Here is a 16,412-nt window from a genome sequence, read left to right as displayed (position 1 = left end):
TTCTTCAAAGTTATTTTTTAATGAGGACACTTTTTGTGAATGTCTTTCCATCTACCCTGTTAATAGAAGACAGCTTTCACGAAAATTCTTGCTTCTATACTTTATATTGCACGTCTGTTGTCGGAATTTAAGACAAATGAATTTTTTTAATTGCATATTTAATAAACACTACTGAAGCATTCAATGAATGTCTTTTTTTAATAGAAACATGTATTACACACACACCAATATTACATCATTTACATAATAAATTAGTACCTCACACCCTAGAATTGGATAAAGTGGTATGGATCGATAAATAATGCAATAGTTGAAAACGGACCTTTCGAAACAGGAGTTAATAAGAAAACTGCATTCTGTTTCACAGTTCATATTTTGATGCAACTACAATAAAATAAAGTACACTGTTATTCCATTTAATATATTCAATAACCTTTCACAATTGCTGCAGGAATATTTAAGTGATACCGACAATAGGCAACAAAGTTCAAAATCTGGATTGAAATATACAGTGAATCAGAGAGGCTCCTGGTATATAACATAGTCATTTTCACAACAGCATACACAATATATTACAGTGATGATGCAGATAATAACGATGTGGAAGCTGAAAATAGTAAGTGGGTTTATACTCACTCAGTTAGATCTGATGGTTGCAAAAAAAAAATAAAACATTAAGACAAATGTGCATAACAATCCTCAGCATGTACAGAGGGTGGCGTTCACCTCATATGGCAACAGTTAGCTTAGCGACAACAATGGCCTGGCCTCAAACACTTCCCCACAAAACCTTGAATGTATTTACTTGCTGATTGACTCTCAACACTTCAAACAGGTTGGTACAACACTGGACACAATGCTGTTTTACTCATAATCGACCACGTATACCTGAAGAGGGTAAACCTCATGACACTTATTTAAAGTACACAGCAATTTATATACCTCAAACTTGAATGTGAATTACATCTTTTGTTTTAAAATTTGCTTGGCTATAATATATAATAACAGTTATTTTAGTTAATTTTTTTTTTCTACTGTTGATTAATGCAAGTCTTCTTGTGAGTGCACTATGAATAAATGTTGTGGTCATCAGTATATAACAAAACACAGTGTTATATTATTGTTGCATTAAATAAAGGTTGCATGTTTGGAAACATGACGATCAAAACTGATCGTCATGAATTTGGAATAATGCCACTATCGATATTGTTTTAAAATGAAATACTGAAACTGAATAATGGTACAAATTGAGTAATCAAACAATAATTTAATGCAATGCCAGTGTACTTCCTGTGATTACTTTTGTTGTTTCGTCACTCGTGACCAGGCAAACGTCACAAAAGCTGCTTTTATATATATATTTTTTTTCTTTTTTTTGGGGGGGGGGGGTAATATCTGAACTCAATATTATTCTGGTGTGGGTGCACTTTCTGCAGCTGCTGCTTCTTCTGCATTGATCATTTCTTTGTATTTACTCTTGAAAAATCCAGCCTAGGAGTGAATAAAAACAACATATAAAAAAAAAATAAACAAACACCACGACCTTGCAATATAGTTAATTCATTAAATTATTATCTCCATGCAGGTGTATGTGCAGTGTCTCACCTTATACAGGACAGCGGTGAGCAAAATCAGGAAAGCCAGACCACCCAGGGTTCCTCCAACAATCTCTTTGGTAAAGTCTGGTTCAGGATAGACCTCTACTTCCACCTCAATCTGAGATATAAGAAGATGAAATTTCAGCTCTTTGTTGGCAAACGAAGAAAAACATCATGTAAGGAGTTACTCTCGCATCAAATTGTGTACCTTTGACAGTCATGAGTTATAAACTGCAGTTACAATTCATGAAGTTTCAGTGGATCTTTTAATGTGGTCCCATGAAATGAATTGTCAAGAGCTGCTGCCTCTACCGCTACCGCTGATCTGAACGGTGGCTCCTGCAACTGTTACCGTTTCACTGAGCTTCCATTTAACTGAGGAGGATTGAGCTCATCATCATGAAACGTCTCCCATGGCAACCAGCATGGACATTAGCGCGTGTCGAGAGCCGTGACTTACAAACAAAACAACAACCTGTCTGCTGCTGCCTGCGTGTTTGTGGCTTCTCTAATCTGTTTACTTGTTGCTTCCTCAACAAACGTTCCAGACTGTAGTGCAGCCTCTTCTAAAGTGAACAGAACATTTACGATAAGTGCATCCAGTCCTGGTCCTGGAGGGCAACCATCCTGCATGGGACAGTGTCCCACCAAGACTAGGATTGGACACCCCTGATTTAAGATAAGATTACACTTCATGTTGGATAGATATTGTTTAATCTTATCTAATTTCATGCCAACTTACTCATGCAATACTGACAGTTAAGCAGTGTGTCACAGCAATATATACAGTATATAATAGTCATGTATATGTCAATAAGTCAGGTCTAACTCAGGGAGAGAAATGGTCTTGTTATATTTTCTGTGACTTCTAAAGAAGTATGAACTATTTCATAATGTTTAATGAAAAAAAAATGTATATCTTGCAGAACACTTGCATTCACCTTGTGAACAGGAGGGTTGTTGCTTGACCCCGTTGTGTAGAATATGTACTGGGTTTTGTCGTAGTCCAGCCTGGCTGTGCTGGTCAAGCGGAATTTAGCAGACTCAAGTCCAATCTATGATAAACAAAAATTGAGGAAAAGACACTTTTTTTTTCTCATTTTAAGTTCATTTCATGTTTTAACCAAGAAGCTGTATGCATGACACGCCTGAAATACCTGCTGAATCCATTGTGAGCTGATGTTGGCAGAGATTTTATAGGCTTTAAAGTCCATTCTTCCCATGAACAAATTGCAATTGAACGTTCTGCACCGGGCAACAGAACAGTCCTGTGGGCCATTCGAAAAAGACAGTAAGTCTACTGCATTGTAATACACCGCACATTTTAAATATTTATTTGAATTAGGATGTAACAATCTCAAAAGTGACCGGTATACTTACCACCACTTTACTTTTCTGTATCTGAGCAACAAAATCTTTTACCATTGGTTCTTGATCTTTGCCACTTTGACAGCCTGGAATCTGAAACCCAGTGGTTTTGCTCATTTTATCACAACTCTCTCTTTAAAGACACATTAGAGCTATTTTTCATGTCAGTGACATATATTACCTGCAAACTGCTCAAATTCGCCCAAATGTCTTTGTCGCCAAGCTTCACTGGGACTTTGATTATCACGGTGAAATTCAATGCCCTGATATCATTAGTGACCTACAAGAATCAATATTGTTTTTAAAGAATTATCAGGTCAAGAGAAACTCAAAGCAATAACCTTAAAATCTTTTATGACGGTCTACCTTGACTGATTGTTTGACTGGTTTCTGCAAATCATTCTTCCCGTAAGTGAAATTGCTGTAACTGAGGAGGCTATAGAGACATTATAAAAACATGATCATCATTAGATGAAACATATCACCTTCATTAATGTCAGTTGTTCAGCACAAACCTTTCTATCGTGACAAAGATGCTGTACTTCACATCAATGCTTTTCTTTTTGTAAAGTTCATTTGAAGAGATGTGCCTCTGGTTCCCACTGAAAGAGAAATTTTGAATTAATCCCTACAAAAGGTGACGGAGCATGAAGATGGGTAAAACGTGCAGTAGATCTGACATACCTGGACGCATTTGCAGAAATAAATACACTCCTGTCAAGCTGGCTGTTGGCTTCAATTCCATAGGAGATAATGAAGGACGCCTGAAGCAAAATGAATCCAAGACATCAGATTGTTGTATTCTTTGACTTGTAGATGTGTGCAGAAAAATAGACCCTCCTGCACAGCAAAGTAACAAACCTTAGTGTTACTCTTGAAAATTGGTCTGTCGATGGTGCAGTCTGTCTTTCCTTCTAAAAAGCCTTCACTGTCAATAGAGTTGCACTGAATTCTTCCCTTTATTGGAAATAAAAACAAACAGAGCGAGTCATTTCGGGCTCATGAGGGCAGCAAATGAGAGCTGGAACGACTCAGAAGTCATCCTCACGTCTTACCTGCAGACTTGTGACCTTTCTGTAGGAGAGCCCGGCCGGGTATGTGAGAGCGACACGGCTGTTGTAGGAGTTTTCCCCGGTGTTCTCCAACGTGACTTGGACATTCAGAAGCTCATCGATGCCCACTCTAATCTCTGACGAACTGGCAAACCAAGAAGAATTGCGAAAAGATTAAAAACATTGAAACTGCAATGCAAGGAGGCGGGACTTCGTCTCCACAGGGAACTCAGGGGTTTCATGTTTAGAGTTCAAGCGCCGGTTCTCAACCAAATGAGGAAATTATAGTCGACCTTGCAATGATGACGCCAACGAGAAATACAGAATATATCATAGAATTTAACAACAACCTACATTTTTATAAAATATGTTGCAATAAAACCCCAAAAGTAATAACTGGTCAATATTGTCAAAATGAGAGACTATAAACGACTTGGGAAATAGCAATGATACATAAATACCATATACTGTATATCAACATACGGATAAAACAAATACTCCAGCATTTTCCCATTCTTTCAGAGTTATTCAAATTTAAGCAGGTCAAGTTCAAGTCAAGTAGATTAACCATTGACTCACTTTATGATGTAATAAAATTCTAACACGATTCGCGGGGAAATATTTTTGCCTGTCCCATAATGTAATATTGAAAAGTTTTTAAGTTTTGGGCTCAGCATCTTGTTACATCATTGATCAGTTATTACATTTCAGGTTTTATTCCAATAAACTTTGATAACATTTAGGGTCATTGTTACATATCGGCTCAAACAGGCCTGAATCTATCGATTCAAGCAAAATCAACAAAATAGTCTTGGGAGTTGTAAATGGCTTTGACTTGTATAGATTCTCATTGGGAAATTGCATAAAACATCATTCTTACTTTACTTATTCTTCCTGTGATTGTTCATCCAGATTATTTCTCCCAGCAACTAAATTCATGCTCAAGTAATGAACCAGTAACACGGTTTCTTCGAAGTGTAATTAAATACATACAACTCTGGGGTTGTATTTGAAACTGTCACTGTCTTAATATCAGTTTGCTGTAAGTTGTATTTTTCCATTCTTCCACCATAGTTACATACACAAAATGTAATAGATAATTAAACTCTGGATTGTTTGTGCTCACCCGTTGAAGTTGAAATCCATTCTCAAGTTATCGACACACATGTTGTCAGTTCCACAGTTAATCTCAAATGTTATCTGCAAACGAGGAATAAATAAAGCAGACACATGCAAAATAAGCAAGTAAGGCTAAATAAGCAAGTAAGGCTACCTTTAACTAAGAACCGGGGTTCACAATTCCTTGAAGTGAGAAATGATTGAATTGTCTATTATATGGTGACCATGGAAGTTTAAAAGAATCAGAAAAGGCCTAGGGCTGCTTCCTACACTTCTTAAAGACCAAGACATTTTATTATGTTTAGAAAGTCACTTACAGGATGGAAGGTTGTTGTTTGAGCTTGCTGAGCGAGGCTTGGTGTGGGATTTTGGTTGGAAGGCCAACCCTCAAAGGTGAACCTGAGCTCATTCTGAAGTTCATTAAGGGAATCATCTGGACAAGGCTGCAGAGAGAAGGTACAATTATAAAATGCTCCATGTCATGTTGTGTCGTTGTTGTTTGCATTCAGAGCTGGAATATCCAAGTAGGTTTTCAAGTTTCACCTCAGCAAAGAATTTGATGTTTTCGCACCCTTTCTGACCCAATTGAGTAAATAAAGTTCGGGTCTCCACTCGTTGCTTCTCAGTAAAGTAAGCTCGGTTGTTTGGGACCTTACGGGTTGCATCCAGAGTTACGGTATAATTAATCCTTGCCCGTGCTGGAATAGATCAAAATTTCATTTAGAAGATGTAAATGCAGACACATACAATTTAGATATATTGACAAAAGGCTTTGTGGTGGAGAAAATAAAAGGGTAAAAAACCTGTGTCTACCGCGGAGTGCCTGCTCATGGAGAAGCAGATTTCAGCGGAGATCTCCAAAGGTTTTGAGCAGTCTGTATTTTGAGTAGGGATTTGGTTTATGCTGAAGGACACATCTGCTTCTACCATGACAATGGGCCGTGATCTGGTAAAGCAGAGGTTTTGTGATCAATAAACCATTGAAAAAATGTTTTTTACGTTTCTTGACACAATCCATGATTGATGTTCTGACCAAACAGGCAAGACAGAAATCAAACCCCCAACCCAAGGAATGGAAGACAGCCTGACCAACCTCTAATGTATCAGACTTCACAGTCCACAGTGTTAGACCAACCGCAAATCATTTTTAAAAAATGGCGTGATGGGAGGTTTCTTGACGTACCTGAGTAGGACGACTGTGCCCTTTGACCCCACTGCGAGGTCAGGCAGACCATCGCCACTCTGGTCGAAGGACATCTGACTGATTGACATACCAAAGAACTTCAGTCCTGACTGAACCTCGGAGCCAGCAATTCTCTGTGTTAAAAGACATAATTACTGCTCATTAATCAGGCTGCAAATGAAAAAATTCTCCAATGCAAATGCAAGACCTTCCCCCAAATACTCAGTACCATCACAGGAACTTTGTACTCCCAGACCAGGGTCGAGAATCTACAGTAGGTCTACTTGTGATGCAATTTTTTTTATTTTACTCCCAAAAAAGTCCTTGGTTGTCCCTCCAGTGGCGAAATATCTGATATCCAATCAGATATATTATGACCACTCTGCGTAATTTAGCTTACCCACTTGTGTTAAGAAAAACTCTGCCGCCATGTGTCAAGCATTTGTATTTATTTATTGCCATATTGCTTGGAACCAATGGAAGACTCGAGCCACAAACAAAGGCAGCAACTTAAACTTCCTATATATTTACAGTCTGTTAAATATGCTTATCCGACATTGTTCTTTGGTCTTCCCCTCACTTGAAACCCATAGTTCCTGTTATTTATGGATGAAATGCAGCTAAAATATAGTCGTGAAAACACGATTGTGTATTTGCTTACAACACTGCAGTACCTGAAACATTCATGCTTCATTTCTGCACGATGTCAGGATCAGTATGTCAAACGAGGCCTGCATGAGCACACTGAACATATCTTCAGGAATCAGTTGCTCACCTGCGAGTAAGTGGGACTGATTCTTGTTAATCCTTCGCTTTGGAATATGTAGATACTGCCTTGGCCACCGTTTTCCAGAGGGGCTCCAATAGCCAGATCCCTTAATCCATCTGTGTTGAGATCCGGCAGTACGGCAACAGAGGAGCCAAACCTTCCTGCCTCATACGCATCCCCTCTCAGCACTGATGGAGAGTCAAAATGGCAATCAACTTTCTGGTGGGGAAAAAAAAAAAAAATGTAAATGTGAGAGTGAACATTTCACGTTTGGTAAAACGGGGCTACTACACGTTACTGCAAACAGTCGGATATTTACCAGACCAGTCATGCCGCAGACATAAACTCGTCCCTCTCTATCAGGCTCTGAGAACATGGGCGCCGATATGAGGATCAGATCAGTGTTTCCATCTACATTTGTGTCCATGGCACAGACCTCTGCCCCAAAATATTCACCAGTCTGGAACTGTGGAAACGAAGCAATGATGACAATAATGACATGGTGTATTCTGAAAACGCAGAGACGCTGACTTGGTCAGAGTTGTTCATGCACACCTGCCATGGATAAGGATCAATTTTCTGGTCGGTGTTTTGGCCGTGGACAGCCATGACAATTCCTCTGTGCTGATACCTCGGAGCGCCAACAATCGTCAGTGTGTCCAACCTGATTGTGGCAATCGCCATGGAGTAACCTAAAATTTAAAAACAGTACATATTAAAATCATAGCATGTACAGTCGAACAAGCACAATTAATGTTGAGAGTTTAATGTTACATTTGTTTATATGTGAATATGATGTTTCCACTTGTTTTCACTTATGCCCAAAGTAGAAATCTTGAATATGTCCTTTTACTTCATTTTTACTGAGCTAAATAATTGCAGTACTTTTGCCAAGTGTGATCCTTACCAAGATAACTGGCCGGCTCCATAGTTGCAGGCTCATATGGCTTCTTTATCTCATCATTATTTGTGTATCGCATGATGGCTCCCTTCCACTGGTTTGCACCAACAGCAGATAACTGAATTCCCTACAACGTGGACAGAAGTGTGAAAAAAAAAATGTCAGGGAGCAATAAATTTAGAATAACACCTGTGTTTAATAATATTTCTTTCTCTCTTTTGAGACAACTTCATTTCACTTCTCACAATTATATCTTAATGCAAATGTTCAAATGCAAAAGTGATAAATATGTATTAAAATATGGACAAGAACAGAGAACAAAACCGTGTCAAGAGCATGAATGAAGTGACAGGCAAACATAACCTCCTTTACAGTGTAAACGTTGACATGTGGGATTCTTGAAGAATAAGCTGTCCTGAATATTTGTCGTTATTATAATTACCCCAGGAACGTAAGCTGCTCTGAATCCTTCTTGAGACATTTCCATTTTTAGCGACGCTCCTCCAGACTGAGATCCTGCAACAAGGACACAAAGATTACCCACTGCGGATACAAGCCCATTCCCGTAGCAGCTTCTTGTTCAGCTAAATGTCCTTTACTCACTGCTTGGAAGGAAAAAGAACAAATTAAAATTTTACACGATGATGCATAACAAGTCCTCAGCAGGTTTGTGTGCGCATGTACCTTCGATAGAGAAGATCTTTTCTTTCAACTGGTCTTTTATTTTTTGAAGTGCATCAAAGTTATCCACTTGAAACACATGGTCTAGTGAAGGCTGAGAAGCAATAGTGGCTAATTCTCTTTTTGCGTTATTATTGGTGAATGCGTTTCCCACCTAAGGATGTTTAAAGAAAAGAAGAAAAAAAACAGCGTGGTTTTGGTTTTGAGATGATCTCTCAGAGAAAAAGAGATTAAAGCTTCAAAACAAGCTTCATCACTGAAATTGTCACCATCAGCAACAGTTATTCATGTTCTCAATAAATAAATACTTACCCCAATAGCAAATCGAACAATATTTTTCTTTACAGCTGAATCTACTGCGCTTGACAAGTCGGCCCGATCATTGGATTCTCCATCAGTAATCACTACCATGATCTTCCTCACGCTTTCTCGGGAACCTCTTTCTGGTATGAAAACATCATTACTGTTGAAGAAAAAAATAATCACATTTTAGAACAAGGTTATTTATAGTCTATCATTATTTTTCATCCAGTCAAATCTAAAAAATCCTTTTTTTAATGTCATATTTTTAGCATCAACATTTTTACATTTGTTAATCTCTTCATGTTGTGTTTCCAAATGATTAACAATACAAGGTTTATTTTGTGCTTCTTTTTTTGAGATTTCAATCAACAAATTCTAAAGTGATGGATTAATGTGTTGTTTAAAAATGTACTCGATATACATTTTACTTTCCCTGAACTCAGAGTCACTGTCATTTCAAGTAAACCAGCCTCATTACACATTCATTGTCTAAAGGAGATTAATGAGTGAAGCACCTGCTTGTTTTTGTTTAAAAGTATGTTAATAAATGCTCTCGTTTCACTAGTAGTACAATAATTTTTACCACTAAGGGGCTCTCTCAATTAAAAAAAAAGAATAATAATTTTAAAAGCAATATTGTAATATGGTTTATAAATGCACTCAATTTAATTAAGTTAACGTGGGCTGAAATTGCATAATAATGAGTGACACGTCTACCCTTGACAGAGCAAGTTTCACTCACTTGGACTTCACTAAAAAGAAACTGCAGCCACGGCCTCGTGGGGCCTTATAGGGCTCCAGTCACACTGCAGGTCTTGATGCTCAATTACAATTTGTTCCTGGGATCCAATTTGTTTTGTACGTCACACGTCGGTGACATGGATGTCAGATTGCATGCGACTCGGCCGTTCAGGCGGCGGCCGCATTGAAAAACATCAGACTCATGTCTGATTTGGCGTAGCGTCGGATCGAGGGTTAGCGTAAGTATCTGGTGAGCAAAAGTCTGACTTGCGATGTTTCACACCGTCACAAAAAAGATACGGATACGGATCACTCGTGAGGAGAAAATTGAAATCAGGTGGTATTTGTCTGTGGTGCGAACGTAATCTGAAACACTTCAACTTGCACATTTGTGGTTAAACGTCTGTTGAGATCAATATTGTTCTGATTCAAACGGTGTTGAAAACCTTTTGCTTTTTGAATTAAAACACAGACAAAATAACAACATTTCCAGAACAAGTATGGGAGACCAACAAGGGACATTATAAGTACAGTATCCAGTACTCTTGTACTCTCATGCATCCATGACATTACTTACACAACATGTCGGATTGCTTTGGCAGTGAAAGTTCCTCCTCGTAGTTGATGCACTCTCCTGTCAATGTTCTCCTCCCAATCTCCAGACGTGAAGAAATTGTTGAAGTAATAATGAACATGTGGCGCTCGAGAGAACTGTATCAAAGAAAACTGTAAAAAAAATAATTAGACGTTGTGTTTTAATGTTTCTTTTATATCATTGCAAAATGTAAAATGGATTTATGTCTATTTTGTGATTTGCATGACAGTGGCACCCCAGTACCTGCGTGTCTCCCGTCAAAAATGAGCTAACCAGGTTTTTCACGAAATTCTTCATTGTTCGAAAATCAGGACTCGACACGCTGCCAGAACCGTCCAGTACAAAGGCGATGTCTGCTTGTGTCTGGCAGTCTAAAGGGAATCAGAAGGAAACTTTAAAATGTTCCTATGTGGTACAAAAATGACATTTTAAGTTCGTGTGTGAACAGACACACTTCCTCCTCTTGAACACGAGAAATAATTGATGAAAATCGAAACGTTTTAACGGTTAATTCTACACTTACACAACATATAAACCCTCTGGTATTACTATAAATCACAAATAAACGTCTTTTACCCTCTTTCCGCTTTTTCAATTGATTCATCAAAATGTATCAAATGCGTAACTGAATAATTGTCTCATTTTGGGGGGGGGGGGCTCTACCTTGGATGGAGGAAGGTACAGAAGGTCCAAAAGTGTTGTCGGAGTTCAGCTCAAAGCACACGCCGCTGTACGTGGTGATGCTTTTGCAGTCTTTAGGGATCGTTGGGCCGCATGCCTTGAAGTGACAAGGAGTCAAACCCTGCTGGTTGATTATGCTTCTCTTTCCACAACAGAATAATCTGAAGCGTAACTTTTAACAATACAAAGAGACTGCAGCGACTTCCTTTCAACAACACGCTGGGAGACACACTCACCATCGTGTTACTCGTGACAGGATCAGTTGTCATTGTCAAGCCCAGGGACATGTTGACTGCAAATTCTGGAGCTGTATTTAAGAAAAATAACCCAAAACAAAACAAAAAAGATACAATGTAGAGATATTTTCTGTTAGCAGCACATACTTCTTTAAGCCACGAGAGTAAAAACAATTCCCCTCTTCAGTGACAAGATAAGCATTTCATTTCATATTTCATTTCAGCTCATATTTGAAGAAGCAAGAACAAAAACAAGAAGTCATGGTTAATAAAGACAAAAAAAAAAACAGGATGAGAAAACGTTTTTAACTATTTAAACTACAACCAGAAACAGATACAATCTTGTGCGGCGTGTTTCATTTGAAAAGGGAAAGATATTTTTCTTTTTTTCTCCTCCAAACTCACCCTCAATAGACAGAGCTGCACAGTTACCGGCGGTGCACCGGAATATTTGTCCCCGACTGTTTCTCTCATATTGTGCGAGCGGAGCACTGACCAGCACACTAAGGAAACACAACCAACACATGAGACATATCCTGAAGCAGCCATGAGGACAAAATATATCTTAACACGCTGTGATCCCACTCACTCCGATTCTCGTTGTACAACCTGGTAGCCAAAACCTGCAGCCGGGTTCTTCAGGGACTTCCATGCCACAGGATCAATATTGAAACAAAGTGCAGCCTTCAACACTGAGGAACGAAGAAGAGACATATTCATTTATTTCCATCATTTCTTGCGGCTTCTTGTGAACTCCTTGCGGTGAATAAGTGACAGTCGTGTATGTAACATCGATTGCGTGTGTAGAATTGTGAGAATTTGGGAAAATGAGTCCAACGCATTCCGCTTCGCACAAAGTGAAGCAGCTGCAGTGCTCAAACCCAATTCTTAGAGCTTGAAGACCATAAATGACGGAACATTTGAAGCGACAGTGGGAAGCACAAGGTGCTTATTTTTGGCAAATGGCATGTTAGGCTGCAGGTGCAGGACTATTCCTTCATTTAGTGACATTTCTGGTGAGTTTCCTCTTTAGCAACATCCACACATCCATGTCCCACTTCATCCAACGTAGAGCCACAGGTTGAAATTCAGGTTATGGATCCTAACCAACCGCTGCACCACTGTGGCCCTTCAAATACTCATCAAGAGGGTGCTTAAACTTCAACTTCACGTTGTAGCCACGAGAGGGCAGTGCACTCAGTTGTTTCTGAAGGTTGAGCTCGAGTCTGCAAACAGTTCTTCATTTGAAAGACTGTCAAAATTGAGATATTAGGATTCGTGGATTATTTCTGAGACTCTAAACAATGACACTGCACTGGCATCACAAATAAAAAACATCTTTCTGTCTTTGTTTCTTTCTTTCAGCGGAAAGTAAACGTCCCATCAGCAGGCGCCTTTGCATGGCATTTCCTGATGGAGTCATTTTTGTTGCATCTTTTGTGCTGCTTCCTTTTTTGGTATCGTTCATGTCATTTCCTAAAAATAGCCAACATATGTTTGTCATTCATTATTGACAAGTTGATGTGATGATGCATTACATGACCAGTCTGCTGTCTTATAATTATATATATATAAATATATTTTCAGTGCATTTGTTGGTTTTTTGGTTTTCTTTTTTCTTTTTTTTTGTGTGGGGGGGGGGGGGGGGGGTTGGTTTTTTTTCAGAAGCTCCTGTGAGAAAAGTGATCATTTCACTTGACTTATATTTGACCTCCAAAGGTGCTGCTGGGCTGAATCGAGTGACATAAACAGGGCTTCATGTTCTGCTCATGTTATTGGGCCAAAGTATTCGAAACACTTCTGAAAACAACTTTTGACAAGATTTTTTGCTGACAACTTGAAATGCGTAGAAAACTCCATGTGGAACTGAAACACTTGCCATTATGTGAAATGTCGGCCAGAAATTGAGTCCATTTAGAAATTCCTCCACAAGTCCAAGAGTTTGACATTGACTATATATCCTAGCCAATATATTAGAGCTTGACTTTAATAGTCTGTGGTAAAATTACATGGAAACACATTAGAGAATTTATTTTTTTAAGTTTCTCTCTATAAACTAGTTACATTGTTATTGTTGTATTTCTGGCTCCAGCAAGGGTTTAGTGCCAAATTGAAATTAGTGCAAATATTTGTTGCAATCTCAACATGATAGTAATTAAGATGGGAGTTTTATATTCACAGAGCATTAAATACCAACATTAAAAACAATAACTGTATAATTCTATCAAAAATAACTAGAGTAATGTTTTTTTTTTTTTAATGCATTTTGAGAAATTTGAGCAAGCATTTCAGTTTTGTAATAAAAGCACGGTTTATAGATACATAAATATCCATAATAAAAAAAAGAAAGAAAAGGTGGATAATAAATCACCCAGAAATCAAATTATCAAATTAAAATCACTAACTTGTCTTACCTGCCATGAATAGTGTAGAAATAATTATCCACACCATTTTGTTGTTTCCCTGGACAATAAAGAAAACAATTATTCTCTCAGCTCATGGGAAGTTAATTTAAGTGACTGTTGGTGACAGCCACCAAGTGTGGAAGGAAGAGATGTTGTAAGTAAAATGCTGAAATATTTCAGTGACTGCTCAAAGCCATAGCATCCTCTTAGCGGAACTTCTGGGTAGGAGGGGTCACAGCGCTCTCTTTCTGTTTGATCCAAGCCCATTGTACTGCTGCAGGGGTCTGCAACCTTCCCCATTAAAACCAGCCATTTCTGTCACTTTACGCTAAATACAATTCTTCTGGAGCCACACAGCACATTTAAGAGATTGCACATTAATCTACAATTAATTTGGCTGTTTTAGCAATTACTGTAATTTTTTAAGCAGTTTTAACATTTTGAGCTTATTTGATTTGAGTAGTTTGGTTCTTTTGGCCATTTTGACTTTTGGCCATTTTATTTTCATGTCATGTGAACCGTTTTAGCCATTTTAAACTGTTCAACTTGTTTTTGTTCCATTCTTGAATGTGTCAAAGTTTTTTTTTTGAGGCAGTTCTTCTTCTCACACCTTTTTTTTCTGTTGTTATTGTTGTTGTTTTTTTAGCAATTTGGAGTCTTTATTAACAGCAACTTTTAATCATTTTTACCAGTAGTCTTTTTGAAAATAAGCTAGGTATGCAAATATAATAATAATAATAATAATAACAATAATAATAATAATAACAATAATTATTATAGGATGAAAATTGTTCTAAATAGTGTTTACTTTTCAAAAAGCTTTAAAGAGCCATACAGGGGACTTAAATAGCCACATGTAGCTCTAGAGCGGCAGGCCCATATATGCCTTTTCAGTTGTCTCAAACACTGAAAATCTGAATCATTTGGCGATGTCTTAATTATTTGTTCAACATATTTCTTTTCTATAAAGTTATTGGAAACAAATACAAGTACCGCTTCAACTTCAATCTGTAAACAGAACTAATACATGTCAAATTAGAGACTATGACTAACTCCCTTAACAAAATGGGCATCATTTTTCTGCCTCATTTAAACTTCTGAAACATTTGAATTGGTGATCTTTCCCACTCATTAAAACCCTTTTCAAACAAGCCTCCTCATGAAAAGGACAAACTAAAAATAAAGAAGTCCATTTCTCCTTTTTGTCAACTTCCTCTGGTTTATCTATTCCTGCGTGTCAGTGAGCAGATGCTATTCCTCCTAACAGACCTGAAGCGATGGCTTCCACAAAGTGTCAGAGTGATTATGTTCAGTAAATAATTTCTTCTTCAAATTCACTCGCTACTGAAAATAAAGAGTCGCGTAGGAAAGTCAAGTTAAACATTACTTTTGTCTCTCTGACTGCTTTAACAATGTAGTGAAGTGTTGGACACCTCTGCATTCTGTGGGTTGGTCTGATGATTCAGTTCCCTTCAGCTGACATCACATCGGTTTGTGTGGGAAGATGCTCAATTATCTGTTCTAAACTTGACTTTACCTCTTATTAAAGTAAATGGATCGATCAAATGAGTGTTTCTGGTCTGTAGGTTGCTGCAATTCAGTGACATTTATAAGTTACTCCTTTGTAGTAGTGGAGTTGCGTACAAGTTCTTTTACTTTGTAAACTCTACTTCAAAGTAGAGGTGTTTTTTTTCAGAATGCCCTTTCTGTTTGGGAAAAAAAGAATAAAAGGGAAATAATTATGCAAAATAGCAAATACAATAAAGATATTTCCATTCTTTAAAAAAAAAACTATAGTTTATTATGAGTGTGACAGGTATGATAGTTGCAGGCTACTTATGAAGAGTAACCACTTCTTTCTATCTGAAAGCTTCTTTATGAGACATAATAATTGTAACAAACCTTTGTTTGTAACTCACCTTTTTAGCATCTTCAAATCCCAAAACTGCTGATTTGAAGCCCCATCACACCTCGTCTATATGTCAGTGTCTCAAAATGGAGATTGAGCACCTTGTATGGCAGCCACTGAAATCAATGTTTGTATTAATGTTGCCAACACTTTCAACAGCAAGCATTGCTAGTTGCTATGAGACAAACGAGCCCAGTGCAGCTTAACTTCCAATGTAACTATTTGAGTCATCTTGCATTATTTTTTTTAAGTTCAAGTGAAGCTTCTGACTCATTCTATTCATAGTTAAACCACAAACACTGTCGAGCAGTGAGCAGCCACAGTGGAGCCCTCAGAGCTGTGGGGGGGGGGGGGGGGGGGGGGGGGGGGGGTTGAGGGGGCCTGCACAGTGGAGGTGATGTGAGCAGTGACAAGTCGCAGCTTTCTCTTCCTCCCAACGGGCTATATAATGTTTGTTCTGTGATTTGAGCCACATTATTAGCATTCTTCTATAATTCCTCATAATCTACATGTTTTTTAGGAACAGAAAATAGAATGGCTGCAGCAATGTTGGTGTAAAATGGAGAACATGCATACAGCTCTGCTATAATGTGTATGCATTACTGAAGTGTAATGTTTATTTAGAGCAAGCACAGAAATTGTGGATACGGGCTAACATTAGTGTTGTGCAGACTGAGTTCACGATTAATGAGTGTATATCTCCCACGAAATGGTAACTGAAAGCTACAGTCGGCTCGGTGATCACAGCATCGCGAGCCAGAAGCACTTTGCATGTGTGACAAAGCTCATTTTAACATGGATACTGAAACTACACTAATTTTTACTCATTTACTTAGTATGTTACTTCCAGATATAATAGTTGTCAACAGTC

At 38.1% G+C, this 16,412-nt stretch overlaps 1 protein-coding gene across 1 annotated transcript; it reads right to left on the bottom strand.

Moving 5' to 3' along the window:
- Positions 1–283: 283 nt before the first annotated feature.
- LOC308145595 (integrin alpha-M-like) lies at positions 284–13,781 on the bottom strand. Its single transcript, XM_080517060.1, has 30 exons — positions 13,642–13,781; positions 11,817–11,919; positions 11,633–11,730; positions 11,228–11,298; positions 10,974–11,088; positions 10,554–10,681; positions 10,293–10,441; positions 8,984–9,134; positions 8,675–8,825; positions 8,433–8,506; positions 7,997–8,117; positions 7,645–7,781; positions 7,409–7,555; positions 7,096–7,308; positions 6,321–6,454; positions 5,941–6,083; positions 5,681–5,835; positions 5,455–5,580; positions 5,145–5,218; positions 4,022–4,163; positions 3,828–3,923; positions 3,651–3,730; positions 3,482–3,568; positions 3,333–3,402; positions 3,148–3,246; positions 2,979–3,059; positions 2,756–2,866; positions 2,540–2,653; positions 1,606–1,716; positions 284–1,491 (listed from the first exon to the last, which is right to left on the bottom strand). Exons 1-30 carry the CDS (start codon positions 13,676–13,678, stop codon positions 1,408–1,410), a joined length of 3,402 nt encoding a protein of 1,133 aa, XP_080373186.1. The 5' UTR covers positions 13,679–13,781; the 3' UTR covers positions 284–1,407.
- Between the last annotated feature and the right edge of the window lie 2,631 nt (positions 13,782–16,412).

This window comes from Blennius ocellaris (genome assembly GCF_963422515.1).
Source record: "Blennius ocellaris genome assembly, chromosome: 21".
Classification (NCBI taxonomy): Eukaryota; Metazoa; Chordata; class Actinopteri; order Blenniiformes; family Blenniidae; genus Blennius; species Blennius ocellaris.
This window is presented reverse-complemented; position numbering and strand designations above follow the sequence as displayed.

Bases quoted from the DNA above. Each gene is read 5' to 3' on its own strand.
- LOC308145595 (XM_080517060.1), bottom strand. From the start codon at position 13,678: ATGGTGTGGATAATTATTTCTACACTATTCATGGCAG. The intron at 8,507-8,674 runs GTACATGCGCAC...TCCTTGTTGCAG, and splicing joins AAAGATCTTCTCTATCGAAG to GATCTCAGTCTGGAGGAGCG. The intron at 7,309-7,408 runs GTAAATATCCGA...TTTCCCCACCAG, and splicing joins TCTGCGGCATGACTGGTCTG to AAAGTTGATTGCCATTTTGA.